This window comes from Ciconia boyciana, chromosome 3, assembly GCF_034638445.1.
Source record: "Ciconia boyciana chromosome 3, ASM3463844v1, whole genome shotgun sequence".
Taxonomy (NCBI): domain Eukaryota; kingdom Metazoa; phylum Chordata; class Aves; order Ciconiiformes; family Ciconiidae; genus Ciconia; species Ciconia boyciana.
In genome coordinates, this window is record NC_132936.1 from 60,724,310 (window position 1) to 60,742,488 (window position 18,179).

The following is an 18,179-nucleotide window of genomic DNA, read 5'->3' on the forward strand; positions in this document are numbered from 1 at the left end:
TGAAACTGTTTTTTTGAGGTGATAATGATGTGTATGGGCTTATGGCAATTTCGCAATATCTTCAGATTAGACAAGACATTTCTCTTTGAGAAATGCCTGCTGTTCCTGTGTAGTAAGTACTTTAGAAGAAACTACTCACGTATTTGATTGTCAATTCTTATTTTATGAGATCTGAGCCAAACCATACTTGAAAAATACTACACACCACAAGAATTCATTCACAATCATGAATCTTTTTTTTTTTTTTTTCCTGCAATGTGTGTAAAGGTGGGTTTTTTTCTTCTTTTTGAGCAAGTCACAGACTATATTCTAGCCTGTTTTACACTCAGTAGACAATTCCTTCGAAACCAATGCAGGCAGATGGAACCTATGTTCCAACTCTACCCGTGCCCTTGGGACTTGTATGTCTATGTCTGAGAGCCATTTTTTTTTAATGTTCTGAAATCCACCACTATATACTCCTCAGTATCCACAAAAGTCTGTCCCATTCACTTTCATACATCTTCCAGGGAGGTGAACCTAAAATCTTTTTTAAAAAAGATGATTCTTAATAAAACTGAGGAAATTCACACATAAAACATTAGGTTAAAATAGCTTGAAGGGATGGATTATGATGACAAGCCAAGAAACTGAGAATTAAGCTAAAAGTTTTCCTTCTGTTCCTACTGGAATGGGGAAATGAAGCTTTCCAACTTAATCTCCAGGCAACTTATCTTCCCTACTGCCACTGTCCCTTATTACACAGACAGAAACTTCTGTTCCCCTTTGAACAACAGGATAATTGCACAAGAAACCAAGTCAGGCTCTGTTCTTACAGCTAGCTGCATCCAGTTGGTGAGTGCAGAAGGAGGTAACAACAAAAACACTTTGGGAAAGGGAAGGGAAAGTAAATATGTTTGTATTTACTGTTAAGAAATATTTAAAATGCTCTTTTGTATTGTACGACTCCCCATTGCTGCTCAGGCATTGCTTTGGAGTTTAGCTTTCATGGCATCAGCTTTTGAAGTCTAGCAGCAGACCCAGCAGTTACCAACAGTGCTGCTAATCTTTTCTCTGCAGCCATGAAGAGAGAGTTAGCTCGCTCAGCCTTTGCTATTTCCATGTTGAATAGATGTCTGTGGCCAAGGGAGTTAGGGCAAAGACCACATGATGACGGGGTATGCTCGTCACAGATGCCTCAATGACTTTGCTCAAGAAGTTGAGGTCAGAGGCAGGATGTTAGTCAGTTAAGTCGCTGCTATCGCACAGAAGCAAGGACATGTTTCTGGAACGGCTACGCAAAACAAGATAAAACGGATGAAGAGGGATGGGTCTTTTTTGTTTCCATCTGCTGGTGTGTCATTAAAGCTGCTGAGATCTATCATAACTCTTTTTTTTCCCCTCATTGGCTATAAAATAAAGTTTTACTGGCAGAAGGTATATTTTCAGAATGAATGCAAACAAATGGGAATAATGAGGATACAAATAGCCCGACTAGCCTAAAAGGTTCTTTTTACTTATTTTAGCACTAAATTAGTTGATCCCAGTGTGTTCTGACATGGTAATTCCCATGTGTTTCACATACAGGCTCCTTTTATAGTTCAGTCCCATCCAAACCTCACTGTAATTTATTTCATAATTCTCCTCTTTTAATCCCATGATGGTGAATTCTTTTTAGTCTGCATGACTATATGATTTTAAGTTCCAGTTTCTTCTTCTTCCTTTCTTTTCCTCACACTTTTTGTTTTGTTCCCCCAGTGCAGTGCACCATTACTTTTACCTTCCCACACTTAACATCTTCTTGGCTCCTGTCTTTCACTGATAGACATACGTTGAGAGTCACGTGTTTCCTGTAGCCATGTCCATTAATGGCTAATAGATGTACTGGAAAAGCATGACTTGCAGAGCTTTTCAAACACTGCAAATTATCCATCAATATTATTTCTTTGCCTTAATAAATGTGCTCTGGCCAAACACAAGTCCCTTTGGACTGCTGTCTGCAAATGTGTGAGATTGACTTTTACTGGCCAAAAGACAAATATCAGAATTGTATACAAAAGTATTTGTGGGGAAGGAATTGCATGTTTTCATGCATGAGTAATTCTTCCAAGAAGAGAATGTTGCCCATATGACTTTCTGTTGAGTCCCAACTAAACCCCCAGAGAGCAGACAGTTTTAAGTGCTTTCAGAGAACATGCTCTGATCAGTTTGAAGAGATTAAAAACACTCACCAAACGACTAAGTGCATAGTTATGAACAAGGAAGACATCTTAGAAAGCTGAGTATTGTGCAAGCCAATAGACAGGCTACATTGGTTACACAGTTGTATTGTTGTAAACAAATAAATAATACATTTCAATTGTTGCTTGTTCATATATTGATTCATTTGCATGCTGGTGGCATTTAGATGTTCAAACGAGAGAACCAATGTTAACTGCGCCCAGTTCTGTGCAAACACAGACCAAAGAAAGTTCTCGTGCCTGACAGGCAAAAATTCAAGCATTAGACATGAAGACATGGTGGGATGAATGTAGAATAGCATATTTCTTTTTCACTATGGAGTGTAGGAACTGTCACCTTGTAGAGTCTGAAAGCAGGATACTGTTATGAAAGGAAGAGGGGCAATTTTAGTCAAAATTCACAAGACTGCAACCCCCTGGAGGCAAGGTAGCTTGTCAGTTAATGGCTTGTACTGTAAGGAGAATACAGATATTATGCTGTGATTTTTTTTTAGTGCACAGCAAGAATAAGAGAGAAAGCAGTGTCTTTGAGATGAGGAGTTGAAGTCTAGATGCAGACTGGCAAACAGAAGGGAACCGAGGGAACAGGATTTGTTGTTGAGCGGTTTTAATGAGGAAGTGTATATATTTTGAGGAAATAAAGTAAAATAAATGCTTCTATCCTGCACTGCGTACATGTGAATATAAAAATCCAGGTTTGATTTGAAAAGCTTAGAGCACTGAGACTCAAGTCATCTCTGTTGTTTCTCTGAACTAGTTCCTCCACCCCTTATTGCTATATGTCTGCGTAATGCTTCAAACATATTAATCAGATCATGTCTGAAAATGTCTTCAGTTGGCTATGGTGTGAGGAAGGAATCCTGTCAGGCATCCACCAGATTTCCAAAACAACCACTCAGCTAAAAATCCCAAGCCATTCATCAATAATTTACTTTAGCTGAAAACAATGTAACTTAATACTATCAAACTTAAAATATTAGGCAATAAACTAACTTCACTCACTTAACTTAAACTCATGGAGTTACCCACCCTAATGTACACGCTCTGATGCTGTACGGATCCATGTAACGACAGAGCACAAAGGGCTCTGGAGTCTAAACTAAGTTGCCCCTTTAGTATTTCTCACAAAGAAAAGTTTCTGCAGTTGATCTCTGGTTGACGTGCACTAATTTCATTAACAGTCAGTTAAGCTGTCCCAGGCAAAACAAAGAAAGAAAAAGAGAGCCCCTACTAAAATAAAAGATGCATAAGTTGCATTATATTTTAAACTGTACATGGAAGTACAGTAGTGAAGGAAGCCATCTGAAATCAGTGGGAGTTTCACCACCTCTTTGTACAGGTTTTGAATCGTGGCACATAAATCAGGTTTTCATGATCTTCACAACCCACAGAAACTCCTATGTAGCCACTTAAGTCTTGCATAAGTATGTGCCACATCAATGTGTTTATTCATGTGGTAATACTCATTTTTCCCCAAAAATTCTGGACTGCCAGGCCTCTGGAACAGTTACTTGTATATTTTGTTGAGCTCTGTTGTCACACTGGACAATCTGAATTTAACGTGGATGCAGTTTTCACAGAGAGGGTTTTGCTATCTGAGAATTCAGACAAGGAATGACAAGCTGGGACTCAACCGAGCCTCCATAGGCTTGGCAAGAGCATGATGGGATTCACTGCACTTGAGCTGGACAGCTAAAAATTAGTTGGTTTTGTCAAAGCAAGGGTCATGGTAATGGTGGGGTTTACACTGCACCTGGGGAGGGGGATCCATGACATTGTACGATGGATTCTAAGAAGGGCAAAATAATTTGCCTCCTGAAAGTGGTGTTTCTTTCCAACGACTGTTAAGGACAGCCTAGTATGAGTGATCTGGACTTTTATCCGCTAACTTTTAAATTAAAGGGAACATTTTCTCCATCTGCACAGTAATGACTTTGCAACACTGCAAAATCTAAACCAAGGTTCACCCGGGCTGACTCTGTAAGCAAGACAAGCATGTTTCAGGGGATCCATGCGTCAGCCACAGTACAACAAAAAGTAGAGTTGAAAAATACTCATTCCCAATACTAATTTCATTTATTGTTGGCAAAATCGGGGTTAGAGCACCGTTTTGTTGTGTTTGTTGATAAACGTCTATTAATGGCTGTACACCTGCTTATTCAAAGGTGAATTGCCCTTTACAGAACAAGCTATGAATAGTCTGTCCCTATACACTCCACACACCAAAGGTAAAAGTCTCTGCCCAGGGCAATGGAGGCCCACACCAGTCCAATAATTCCTCAGTGTACTATTTTTAAACAAATTCTTCTGATTTAAAAAAAAAAAAAAAAAAGAATTGGGGGAAATTCTGGATATTTTTGGTACTGAGTATTTTTACTTAATCACATTTAAGTCCTAAGCATTGCTACGTGGGAAAGTAAGATATTCCAATTACAGCTCATCCCAAAAGTCACATCCTCTCCCTCACGTATAGCTCAGCGGCATTTACAACAAGAGGGCTGGAGCATGTGAGCCGGGGAGACATCACAGTGCACAGTTCGCTCGTATAACTGTGAGAGATGGGGTGTCCTGTGTGAAGGTCACTAATGTGGTTACGGTTAATGACCTTACTCCATGGCAGGTCACAGGACTTCTGAAGCCTCAAAATGAACACAAAGCTAATTACTGCATTCCTGTGTTTACATACTGCATACGCCAATGGGTCATAACTCTGGCCTTTGCGAGCCTGAGTTACTATAATTGAGGAATCTGTCTTGTGAAGAGTTTGGTTGTTTATTTTCTGTTTGTTGCTGCCAAGAGGACCTCTCATTTCCTTTCCTTGCAGGGGTTTTGACTCTTTAACTTTAACACATTTCCAGCCTCCAAGAGCAAGGCTGTTGCGACTGGGAATCTGCTAGTTGCACATGAAGTGAAATGGCGTCCTGGGGATACCTTGAGCAAGGCAGGGCACGGACAGCACAGGGCTGCCCACCACCGTGGGCTGGCAGACAGGGGTGCGATCTAGAAAAGAGATCTGGGTGAGAAGGGTTAAGAGGGGAAAAATAGGACCGCTATGTGTCGGAGCGATTCGTGAATCCAAAATAGCTAATAGTAGAGGATGTATGGGCTCTACAATTCAAGGGCTGAAAAGGTTGGAAAAAGCCATTTTTAAACTTTAGTCACAGTATTTTCAAAATTTAATCACAGGCAGTTTTGAAAGTCTTATTAGGTTACTACCTGCAAACTGAGACCTTAAAATCTGAACTAATTAACAGTAATATTGCGTTTTGCTACAACTATGTTTATTTTGTTTGTGTTACTGTGAACGTTAAATTCTCATCATATGTCCCAGTTCTGACAGACACATATCAACCACGTAAGCAGGTAATACATACATGCTGTGTGCCTCTGTACGTATGGTAATATACATGTATGCACACACTGTGTACATGTGTACCGTGCCAAGGTTGTATTCTCTGAATAATATGCATCTCGATGAACAGTCAGGCTGAAAACAGCTGTGGCTATACACCAACCTGTCAGGCCCTCAGGTGTCAAAATTGGTTTTAGCCTCGCAGGGTGCTGGGCTGACGCTGTCTCTGTGCTCCTCGGGAGGTGTTCTCCTTTCCTGCTGCCAGCTTCTCTCTTGCCACCTTCCGTCTCCTCCCTGTCCTGGGGGGCCTGGGAGCAGAGGGGAGGTGGCTCAGCTGCCCTGAGGTCCTCTGGAGCATGCTATAAAAAATGTGCTGGACACGCTGCTGGTAAACAGCATCAACCTCCTATTAACAGGAATGGTGTCAAAGAAGCGTGGGGTCAACTGCTCCTGTAAAGGAAGTGAATCAGAAAAAAGCTGATTGCATTCTTCCATTAAAATGTGAACGATGTGAAAGCTGTTCTCCTCAGATCACTAAACCAAATAAGGGATAGAAATCAGCTCTTTTTCTCTTTCCAATCTTCCCTTCTGGTGCCTCCTTGTGCTCCAGAATTGGCTGGCTGACTATCTTTTAGATGCCTGAGCTCTGTAGGAAAAACAGGAGGGAATACAAACCTTTCACGAACCCCTCTTCCTCGCCCTTCCAAAGTGCCCATCAGGTACTCATTCAGCACCAGATTTCCAGCACCTCTTGGATAAAAATGTTTGGGATTGAGAGGAGCAGCTCCAGCTTTAGAAGGTGCAATCTGCAGCTGTGTCTATACTGCTAAAGAGGAGCAGGCAAAGGTCTGCTCCTTGGCCACAAGGCAAGGCCACCTTCTGGCTTGCATCCAAACTAGCTGGGGCTATTCCCTCCTTAGCAGATTTGCCTGGGGAAGAGGGATGGCTGTTGCGGGTCAAACAGAGTCCTAAAACAAACTACCGTTACGCTGTGCAGACACGCAGGGGTCTGCCCGGTCTCTGGCCTTCTTCCCTGGTACAGCTGTAGTTTACTTATCCATGGCACCTTCCCCTTCAGCGACTTCACGTTGCTGAGTTTCAGAGAGAGGCAAATCAGAAACTGTGGCTACTCTCCCCTCTCAGCGCAGGGCAGAGACCGCGTGCGAAAGAGCAGAGTATCATTCTCTCTTACCCCACATCACTTCCTTGCTCTGCCTGCACATCCTCACGTACCCGTCATTCTCTGCACACTGGTCTTTCTATCACTTCTCACAGTCGATGCTTCCAAAGTCCTTGCCCTAACTTCTAGTGCTTTAAGGAGCTTTTTCTGAGGGAGGGACATGTTTGTCACAGCTGGAAGGGGAAATGAGCCTCTTCCAGGCTGTGTGCCACAGCAAGATATGTTGACAACTTCTTTCTCTTGACTCTCCAGAAGACCACAGCAAGCTGTTTTCTCACCTCTGGGCAATATTACCACAAAGTAAAGGCGAAGGGAAGTGGTTGCTGACAGCAGGGCTCACCCAGCCCTCGCCACCTGGAGATCTAAACCCCTCACTATTTTGGCCTGTGTGTCCTGGATAGAAGAACAAATGTGAGAGAGAAGTTTGCTAGTACATCTATCAAATTGAGTCCAAGAATGCAAAACATTTGGGGTATGTGAGCTACAGAGTAAATCAGGCAGTGGATGTTTCAAGTCTAATGGTGACACACGCAGCACTGTTTAATCAGCTAAATCCTGGGCTGTGGAACACTTCCATGTATAGCAATGCTGTTATAACACTGCCAGTCATGAACAGCAATGCCACACATTCACTATTGTATTATAGTTGCCCTTCTTTTAAAGGGCCTGATCCAAGACTCACTGAAATCCCATTGACTTCAGAGTACTTTGGACCTAGCTGTAAATAAGGGATTTTCAGCACTCCTTTGTAATAAAGCAAGACCAAAGAAGCACTTTTTGGCTGCTGTTTCTCCTCATCTTACTGGATATCTGTTCTTCTGCACCCTGGCAGCTCTGTTTGCTTTTCCCCACCCAGGTCTCAGCATCTCCAGTCTCGTCGTCTCTTCTTGGCTCACTCTCCCTGCCAGCTCTGACACCTGATGTAGCATTTGGTCTGCTTAGCCTGCCACCTCCCAGCTCTCTTCCAGCCTCATAACTTTGGAAAAGAAAACACTCGCTGCCATAACTTTCCTTTATAAAGGTCCAAAGGAGCTTCAGAGCGTTCCCAATGAGATAATAACATCCAATGTTATTATCAGAGATCATAAAGATCAGAGGTTGTAGGAATCTCCATCATGGAAGATTTTTAAGGAGGTTAGACAAACATCGGTCAGAGACAGTTTAAGTATAGTAGTTCAGCTTCATAGCCTAGTAAAGGACTAGATAAAGCTTTGATAAGCATTTCTAAAATGGCTACAAAATTTCCACAAAATTTTTTCTTGCCTGTTGTCTTCTGTAAGACTTCCACAGAGAGACAGCATACTGCACATTTATAGAGCACAAATCCAAGTATCTCTGTCCATTGACATCAATATAAGGCCTCCTGTTGTCCTTACCAAGCGCAGACTTTTATTTGGGCCTGAGTCAAGGAACTGAAACCAACTTTCCTTTCATTTTGTCCAGTTTAGTCATTTGCATTGCTGAGATATCTCTTCATGTTCCTCCTTGCATTCATCAGCTTTGAATCATTCTTATAGGAGAGCATAGGGCTGGATTTTCTTATAGAAAATTTCAGTGAACTTGTTACACTAATTCACCAGAAATATAAGCTAGCACCTCTCTGCCAATAAAGCTATGTGTATTTTAAGAGCAGATGAAGATGTGGCCCAAGAGGTAAAATTGCTGTATGCTTAGGCCTGAAAAAAATGAGCTAATTTTAAGGACTGATGCAAACAAATATTATTTTTCAGTAATTTTTGTTGAAGCAGTTTTTAGTGGCAAGAAATTAAAGGGGAGAAAAAAAACCCCATTTCTCATTTAAAGATGTGGTGGCCACGCAAAATTCAGAAAAAGCATTTCCTAAATTTTCTATTTTTAGTTCCTTGAAATCCAAAATGGTAGCAAAAGAATTAATCAGCGGTCCATGAGTGAAACATATACAGGTGATATTAAGGCTAGAATTTAACAATTAACCATGGGGATTTTTCTATTGGTTTTTGGTTTACAAGCAAAATGACCCAGCAATGAAATTTCTCAATTCTAATCCAATCCTCCCCAATATCTACGGCAAACAGTAGCCCCAGTATAAAGATTTACAGCTACAGTTATGTCTCTGCTTTGTTCTTAAGCATGTATTTATTTCTGCCCATTTGCTTTCTGAAATTCTCTCTCTCATTTGTCATCTGAAGAACTCCGTTTAAAAGGAAAACAGGCTTCAGACATGAAACACAGCTACATTCCTGAAACATGAGATGAACAACCTTTAATTCACGCAACCTTTCATTTACAGTAATGTTTAATGGATGGGCCAGTTTCATTATGGACAACGCCTCTCCCTGTCATTAGCCTGCAGAAAGGTCTAAAACTCTTAATGCTGTTTTCAGGCTCTGTACTCTCTCCTTCCCTCCCTCCCCTCCTCCCCATCACCCTTTCTGACTGCCCTTGTTCTAAGTGTGTAATCTAAACGCTGTACTCTGCAAATTGCACTTATTGTTGGCTTCGAGCTTCGAAGGACCCTTCTGAACACTTTTTATACAAATCCTAACAAGGTCAGAGTTGGAAAAATCTCAGCTGGTGGACTTGGATCCCATGAGCTAGTGACCATTTATAATTAATATTAATGAATGGCAGATGACAGATGTTTATTGCTTAAGTAGAAATGTGCATTGCTAAACCAGAAGGATTTAGTTTAAATCCAGAGGAACTGACTTTATTTCTTGTACGGATGTGGGTGGTTGGAGGGAATGCCAGTGGGTGATCCAGCCCCTGCTACCTTTAAGCATGAGCAAGGAAACGATACTCTGTAAAGAAGGATCCTGAGCTCTCTATTTGATTGAAGCATGATGTTTGGTCCTTCAAAACATTAACTGAAGTAAGCAGGAGTCTCTCTGTCCACTTCAGTGGCTTTGATTTGCACCAGTAGTGGTTTTCAGCCATAGATCCCAAAGCACTCACCAAAATTAAGGAACTGTCATCTCCATTTTAAAGTTGTGGAACCTGAAGAAGTCATATGAAGATTGTATTATAAAGAAAAAAAAAGGTTCATCACTGAGACAACGGATCACATTCCCAGCCACAGTCTATTTTTTGTTGCTGGATTTTTTTCCCCAGTGGTCTTAAATCAAACTAAAGCTATGATGGATAAGCGTAAATGTGACACAGTGGAAGATGCAATATGGAGATGGAGGAGTCTCTGTGAATCCCTCTAAATACTACAGGGCATACTCAGGTTTCAGGTTGATGGAACCTCTGTTTTCTAAGTGAAAACAACTCACTCTTTCAGGGCACATAAGCTAGCTTTCTGGATATAGAGACATCTTGGGTAACATTTTCAAAAGCACATGATCAATTTTAAGTACCTTCTTAGAGTTTCTGGTTGAGGTTGGGGTAAGGGTCTATTTGCTCTGGATTCTTTGGACAAAGCATCCTGCTCCTTTTAGTATCTTACTACAGTATGTATGCACCAATTGTTTGCTGTCTTCTTGCCCCAGAGATTTCTACGCTTCTGTATGACAGTCTATGAAGTGTTTCTGAGCATGTCATACTAGACCCTTGCAAAATATTTTTGGTTTTACGGGGTTGGTCTCAGATGTTACAGAAGAGTGCCTAAGGAGTTGCTAGAAAAAGCAGGTGACACTCAGATTTGTAGAAATAGTGAGTAGTTTCTCTTTTTGACTAACATGAAAGTTCTTGGAGCAGGCAGGAAAGTGATTAGTTACTCGTTTTGAAAGAGAAGCATGAATATATTAGTTGACTAGTGTACAGTGGGCTGCTTCATCTGGGGGCAGGAGGCAGATGGAAGGAGAGACTGCTGGTCCCCACGGTCCCAGTTTTCAGAGCCTAGAGAAGGTCCTGACTTCTTGCATACATCACAGTACAGGAAATATCACTCACTGAACTTTTGCTTTGGGTTCCCTAGAACCTTTCTGCAGCTCTATAATTCGTCTCCTGTAACTGGCCCCGCCATATGGGCTGTGCACACCCCACAGACACACCTAGAAATGTAAAGCCTAGGATTGCTATCAATTTACCAGCATTGCTGTAGCCCTCTTAAGACACCAGTCAAGCACCAAGCAGAAAAATAAAACATGCCTACAGCAAGTTCTGCTGAACTGCCCTTGTACACTGCTGGTAGGAACGGTGCTAGGCAGGACACAGGGCAGATCTCCTGGTGGGGTGGCTGAGGGGTTGCAGACTTTCCTTAGCACTTGGTGATGCCCTCTGCCAAGAGAGGCTGCTTTCTCGTCTCGGCGGAGGCTGCATCTCCTCTAACCTTTGGGCCATCCAACCTCGTTCGTATCTGATCTAAACGGCGTGGTGGTCAGTTTGTGAAGTATACTAAGTGAAGTGGACTCCAGTGATGCACTGTCACATGGCATACTCATTCTTCACATTCCACTTCAAGCTACTCATAAAGCCGACTGCTCACTTCAGTGTGCAAAGCCTGTGTTACTACAAACAGCTCTGAACGCACAGTTCATTCCCAGAGGGATTTAAAAAGAATAAACTTACCACATTCTTGGGGAAAAAAAAGAAGACAAGACAGTCTGGATAAAATTTACATGGCCAATTTCTATCTGTGATTCATTTTAAATTGAGGACTTATGGGCAATGTTAAAATATTTGCATTCAAGTTTTTTTCATGCACGTCCTCCATGACCCCTACTTAGAAATCTTTTTTTAATATTTTATAGGGCTGAATTTTCCAAAGGAATGGAAAATACCAGATTATCAAAGTCACCACATTTCCCAGAAACTTGCTGATTTCAATGAAGCCCCAGTGGAAAGTAGGCAGGTTTTGAAACAACTTTGCCTTTGTGTTAGGTTTCTGCCTAGTATCCTGACACTTTGTCCATTGGGTTGGCCCTTGGAAACCCAGCTGGCAGGCTGACAAGGACTCAAGAACCTGAAAACCTGAGATCCCTTTGACAGCATCTTGGTCACCCAAGCTCCCCAAGCTTCCTAAGGCTAAGCCCTGAATCACTTTGGCATAAAAATTTCCTGAGTCTTTTTCAGAGGCAGCCCAAGAGCCTTGGTCATCCCAGTCCCCTTCTCCACAAGCTGCTCTCTACTTGGTGAACTGCCAAGTATGCTCTGAGTAGGTGAGAAGAACTTTTCAGAAACATATGGAGATGGCCAAAGTGATATGTCATGTCACCCTTTTTGAAAGGGGACCTTTGGAGTCCCTGGTCTGTATGAAATTTAGAAACCTGCCCTGTCATTTTAATCAGGATGAAAATGTATTTGGAAATATTGGCACTACCTAGAGAGAGAAAGCTCAATGCTTTGGCCAGCTGAAATAGTACACACACATTGGAGACACGAAACAGAAAGAAACGGTCGTTTTTCAACACCTTGTTTTGAAAAGTATCCTTGAAAGCAAATTCTCCCTTCATTTACACCAGAGACCAACCTTGGTGACCTCCATGTGTTTGAGCAAGTACAAGAGAGGGCAGAATCGGGCCTCCGGCAAATTTAAGTAATAGCACCCTGGCTCTGGGCTGATGGTTTTGCTGAGTAGATCCGTCAGGGGCTGCCGTCCCCCTGCGTGTTAGCTACTGCTGACCGGCTGATCCATCCTTCAGGCTGGCCTGGGTTACCTGTGGGACACGCATGGGCTCCCGTCTACCTGTCAGCACAGGTGTCACCCCAGGCAGGAATGCAAACAAACCGAGCTTAGAGCGGAGGGGACAAGTGAACCGTGCAGAGTGGGGCCAGAGGTGCATCCTGTTGACGCCTCATCTTCCCTCACCTTCCTGGCACATCGGGAAACTTAAGGAGATGTAAGGAGGGAGCTCCAGGGGGAGCGTATAGCTGCACCTATACCAGCAAATGAAACGGTGGAAGATGCCCAGGTTCCCTGGCCCTGGCATCTAGTACCGAGGCAGAACTACTGGCCTGGCCCAAGTGTTAGTTGGCACTTGCAAATCCCCTCCAGGATCTGTACTCAGTCATCGGTATAGCCCAGCTCCAAGCCGTGGTCGTTTAGGGAAAAAGGCATTCTTACGGATGCATCCAAACATTGGGGTCATCTGAGCATCTTCTGAATTGGCAGGTTACATGAATGCAAGCGGTTTAAGGAAAGCCAAGGACAACGGCTTCTCTCATTTATCCCTCCCTTCAGAGCACTTCAGAGTACAAATTTGAGTACTAAAGAAACAAGTTTCTTTGGGTGTTTTCTCCTTTTTACTATTGTACTAGAAAGAGTTCAAATGTCTGCTGAGGCACTAGCATCTGTCTCTTATCATGTATAACTTTTCTTGATTATTTCTAGAGAGGCAGACTAAACATGCGGCTCTGACATAATGCAGCATCACATTTTTATTTCTGGTTTGCTCAAAAGCCTGCACCAGCTGAACTAAGTCTCTAAAAAGGACTATATTTATGACCTCGATCTGGGCTAATGGGAGGGCTTGGATTATTGGTGCCTAAAAGGAAAACAAACTATTATAGATTTCTGCCAATATCCCAACACTCTAACAACAGGGTAAGGTTTTTTGGTACAAATCACTGCTATCACCAATCTTTGTATTACGTTAATCTTAAAAGAGGCTTGTACGGTGGATTTGGACGCTCATCTACCTTTTTGCAACTCTTAGGAGAGTTGTAAAAATTAAATCCCATTCAGAAGCTTTTGTTATAAATCTCAAAGCAAGCTCGGCAAGAAAATGCCGCTTTCCTGAAATGCCAGCATGGTGTATGTCACTTCCCGTCCTAAGCAATGCAGAGTGGTTTTCTGCTCTGCTAAATAGCCATTACTTTCCTGTCTTTGGAAGCTGTGTTCAAAGTTTATAAGCTGCGGGATGTTATAAGATGAAAACTGTTATGTAATTATAAAATTGCTGTTGTTAGCACAACATTAGTCCTGATTAAAATAAGGCTGCTAACAAATTCCCTTAGTCCCAACAGACAAGTGCAAAGGAAATAAATCCCCATAGGCTCTGGTTTGAAGAGACAGCAGTAAACGTCTCTACAAACAGCAAACAGAACTCATAGAAATCCTCCTCCTCTGGCTGCTTCTATGACTGAAGGATATTCTTGTATTTTCAGGCACTGGCAATGTCTTTTCTATGGCACGGGAAAGGTAGATCCAACCCATTTCTATTGCAAAGAGGTCATCACAAGACAGTTAAGCCAGGGACTTACCATAAGCCTTGCTTATGAGCTCTTGAGTGTAGCAGTGTCATTTCCCAAGCAGCCCATGGAAGAAATGATACCTTCCTACTTCCCATACACCTAATGGGATACAACTTGCTCTTTATCTGCTACAGCGGCAAAGCCTGATGTCTCCTGTCTTGGCATAGCTGATCTGCTTAGCCTCTTCTCTTTCCTCTCTGCCTGCTTTATGCAAACTGCTGTTGCGCGGGCCTGACCTGTTCCTGTATTTAGACACAATGTTCTCATTCCCCAAAATGTGCCTGCCTCAGCATTGCCCTTTTCTTGCAAGGACAGACTAGCAAACATGACATAAACAAGAACATTTTTCAAGTGAATGCAATTTAGTAGTCCAGATCCTATTTTCAGAGGCAAATGAAGATCGAGGACCCCAAATCTCATGGAAAGACTACTGCAGGTCTCAGGCTCTAACATCACTTAGAGTCTGCATCTAGAGAAGTATTTCCATTTTCAAGAGGAGATAGGCACATAAGTATAAGTCACTAAGTCCTCTTATGCAGTTGCTTAACCATAAGTGTCGATATCTTTTGGGGTATCTTGAGTCATCTAAGATCACCACATAGGACTGTGGATATGACACACATCTTAAGACCTGTATCCATCTGGACTGGTATGTGGAAGTCAGGTAGGCTGTTCTCATGCATCTCAACAGCTGGAGAACCTATGTTTGGCCAAATTAATTCCTCCTTGAATACCTTTGGACCTTAGCTCCTTTAAAATTTTTACCCAGATTCACTTCAGCAGTTGGTGCATCTTCAAGAGTAAGGCCAGGAAATGCACTGAGCTGTGTAGCACCTAGGTAATTGTGAAGTTGTTGACCCTCACCATTCTGGTCACCTGAAAATCTAGTGATTATAAAATAGGGCCACTATAACTAGGAAAACAATGATTGCTGATAAGAAAGTTATGCTGTTTAAACTTCAAAAGGACGTACCAGATGAATCAGCCACTAATGGCTTGTGAATGAAAGGACAACGGCCTTTGCATCACTGGGCAGTTGGGGGTTTGGCAGCTTGTTGTTATCTTGGCAAGTAGTACGAGTACATGCTACAGCCTGTGTTCCAGAAAAAAATGTGTCACTTTTCTTGAAAACGAGAGTGATCTACTCAGTTGCGTAATATGACATGACTGTATTGTAGTCGCAGCTGTAGTAAGTGGTTTTAGAGCCTGGGGCATGCTCCTCTTACTGGTATCTTTGCTCGGCACAGCTTTTTCTAGGTTGTCATGCTGTTGTCGTCCAGGTCGCGCTGTGAGGAAAAAGTGACAGACTTTTAGTCTAAGAGGACTAAAAAAAGTCTCTGAGAAGGGTGTGGGTAGGTGGGAAGGAGGGCGATACAGAGCGGTGGCATTACCCCCCAGGTTTTGTCCCGGTACCTCGTGGGGTACAGAGGTGTTGGAGCACTGGCACCGGAACACCGGTGCTGACAGTGCTCCAGTAGCCGGAAAAGTGCTGAGAGGTCAGCCGAGGCTGTGAGGGGTGTGAAAGAACACTGTGGCACGTTACAGCTGTGGCTTGTGGTCTTTTATTATAGCTCTTCAGCTTATTACAGTGTAGCGGGGAGGATTTTGTGGTCCGTGGTGACATGCCCAGTAGAAGCGCCAGGTCCCTTCCAGATAGGGACCTATTACGTCAGTGCCTGCAACCCCGCCAGGCACAGTTCAGTAACTCCTCTTGCCCCTTCTCCTCTCCCAGGGTAAATCTCTTTGTGGGAGTGATCTCTCCAAAAGAAATACAATCATCCCAAATGCCTGACGCCAGATTCTCATCCCTCTGGGGTTTCCACGAGACCTACCCTGTGACACCCCCCCCCAAAGCAAAGGAGTTTGCACAATCAGATTTTATGTCTTCCTATGGTGGTTTGGGGTTTCAGCGCCCACAGAAGAGAGAAACGAACAAATATGCTGCTCTGAGCTCCCTGTAGTAATTACAGCTGAACATAATAGGGTGGGACTAAGTGACAATGCCTAAAGTAGATGAAATCTGGAACCTGTGGTAGTTAATCCACGTCAGCCGTGATTTTTCCAGTAACTCACTCTCTCTCACATGGTACTCTTAAGTACCAAGGTCCCGTAATTCATCACCAACCCTTCCTCCCTCTACTCCAAAAAATACGGTCATAGGTCTAGTGGAAACACCACATCTGCTGCGATAATGCAAAGACTTCTCTGAAATACTCTGGCTTGCATACTTAAAGATGTATGCAGACATGGATTGCATAAATACAGATGCAGGGACTTCTTTGACCAGGGGCTACAAATTAGATTAACAAGAACTCGGCACCTTTAAGCTGATTTGACATGTGATTATATTGTTCTCTGAATTAATTCCATGTCTGCATTTAATTTGAACTACTGCACTTCTCAAAATTATAGCATGTCTGCAGATTTTCTTCAATATACAAAGTTGCTACTATTAGAAGTAGTAAAGTATCCCCTATCTACAAGAAAATTCACCGGACACTGCCTACAGACTAATTCTTCCAGTACAGTTGGCTGTACGAAGTTTCGGTTCTGGAGTAAAAGCTCTTTTAATGGCAAATAATTAGAACTATTAGAATCTCATGAATCCACATCTTCATGAGCAAAACATTGTCGTGGAAAACGTTTGGCTATGTCCTATTTAAAAAGACTTACCCTCTTGTTTACTTTCTTTTTGTTTAATTTTGAAAGGTTTTATTGAATCCCTAAGAAGCCGTAAACGTTAGCAGCCTTAGTGCATCACTATAAGAGAATTCCGTAACCCACCAGGAAAGAATGATATCCCCACGCTGTGGCACAAGACGCGGCCTTTCTTTATATCCTCTTCCTGGCATACTAAATACAGTTCCTCGTGTGCGCAACACAAAGCAAGGACGGAAGACGCAAGAGCAGACGAAACGCGGAGGAAGGGAACTGGGCAGGCGGCAGTCCTTCCCAGCTCCCCAAACAACGCCTCGAGGGGGGCGACGAGGACACCTCTCGCCATGCGGGGCCGCCGCCTTCAGCCCCGGCCTGCGGGCTCCGGCCCCGCGGGCTCCGGCCCCGCGGGCACCCGCCCGCCGCTCGCCCCCGCCCCGCGGGCACCCGCCCGCCGCTCGCCCCCGCCCCCGCGCGCGGAGGGGCCTGGCGCGGCACTGCGGCGCCCCCGTGCGGGCGGCACCGGCACCCGCAGCCGGCCCGGCCCCGCGCGCCGCTCCCGCGGGGAGTCCCGCCTCTAAATGCCCGTGAAGGGGCACTGAGACGTACGTATAGGCATCGATATAGGCACTGGTATGTGTATGTGCATCAAATGTCACATGCTGACAGGCAGAAGGGTTTCCTAACGACATTCTTCACAAGGGAAACGGCAAGTCTGGGGGAATGTTTCCTTCCAAGTTACATTACTGCATCGTTTGCTTCTCTGATGAGCTTCAGTTTTACTGTTCTTGCCTTTTCTTCTTCTTCAAATGGGAAGCAGTTCAGAGATGAACTTGTAAATGTAACAGCCCATGTCATTTTTGCACTTTTCGTTCCACAGATAGCCAAATGCCCGAATTTTCAATGAATTTCCACAACTCCTGGCATCCAGTTCAATGTGGTGTTATGAAGTGGGCTTCAGCAAGTAGCAGTAAGAAGAAAAAATATTCAGGAACAAGCGTCTGGGAAGAAGAGAGCAGGGATATGAACAGGGAGAGAGATGCATGCAAAAGCGTGGCTCCAGCTACACCCCAATGCTAGCAGACAACTGTGGGCAGAATCTTCCCTTGGGTCTAAACTGAACGAAGGACTGACTGGGAGTAACATTATACCGTCATATAAAAACTCCCACTTTTTCAAACAGTGCTGAAAGGAGCTAAACAACCAGCAAAGATGACCCTTCTATGCTTTACTGCATTACCAGAACAGCACAGGTCTAGAGGGCAGATCTTTTCACAAGTGGCAACAGCATGGAGATGATGGCATTAAACCATGTATAAAATTGCACAGAGGACTCCAAACTAGTTATCCTCAGGGTAGAAGAGAATTAGGATCGAGTTTTAGGCACTTTTCAGAGATCAGTTTTGCTTGTCCTTTATAATGACACCAGTCTGATTAAAACAGAAACAGTGAAGCCATGCCTAGATAAGTCTCTAGCTAGACAGAGATAGTGTATTCTTAGTATATTCACACACATACATATAAATACACACATCCTGATCCATGACTGAAAGGGAAATGATTAAATGTCATTCCAACATACTTAAAGAATTGTGGCTAGGAAGTCACAGCTGAAGGGTTTTGGCTAATCACCAAGTGAACAATGTCAAACACTGAA

At 43.3% G+C, this 18,179-nt stretch overlaps 1 protein-coding gene across 2 annotated transcripts in view; it reads left to right on the forward strand.

Moving 5' to 3' along the window:
- The window catches only part of RSPO3 (R-spondin 3), a 64,372-nt gene that overhangs the window by 42,875 nt on the left and 3,318 nt on the right, over positions 1–18,179 (forward strand). Inside the window, exon 6 of one of the 2 annotated variants that reach the window (XM_072855803.1) lies at positions 16,577–16,812. The exons of the other annotated variant lie outside the window; for it this stretch is intronic. Coding sequence (XP_072711904.1) covers positions 16,577–16,611 — 35 coding nt within the window. The 3' untranslated portion in view covers positions 16,612–16,812. Of the gene's footprint in view, positions 1–16,576; positions 16,813–18,179 lie in introns of those variants that run through there. 2 annotated transcript variants of the gene reach the window in all.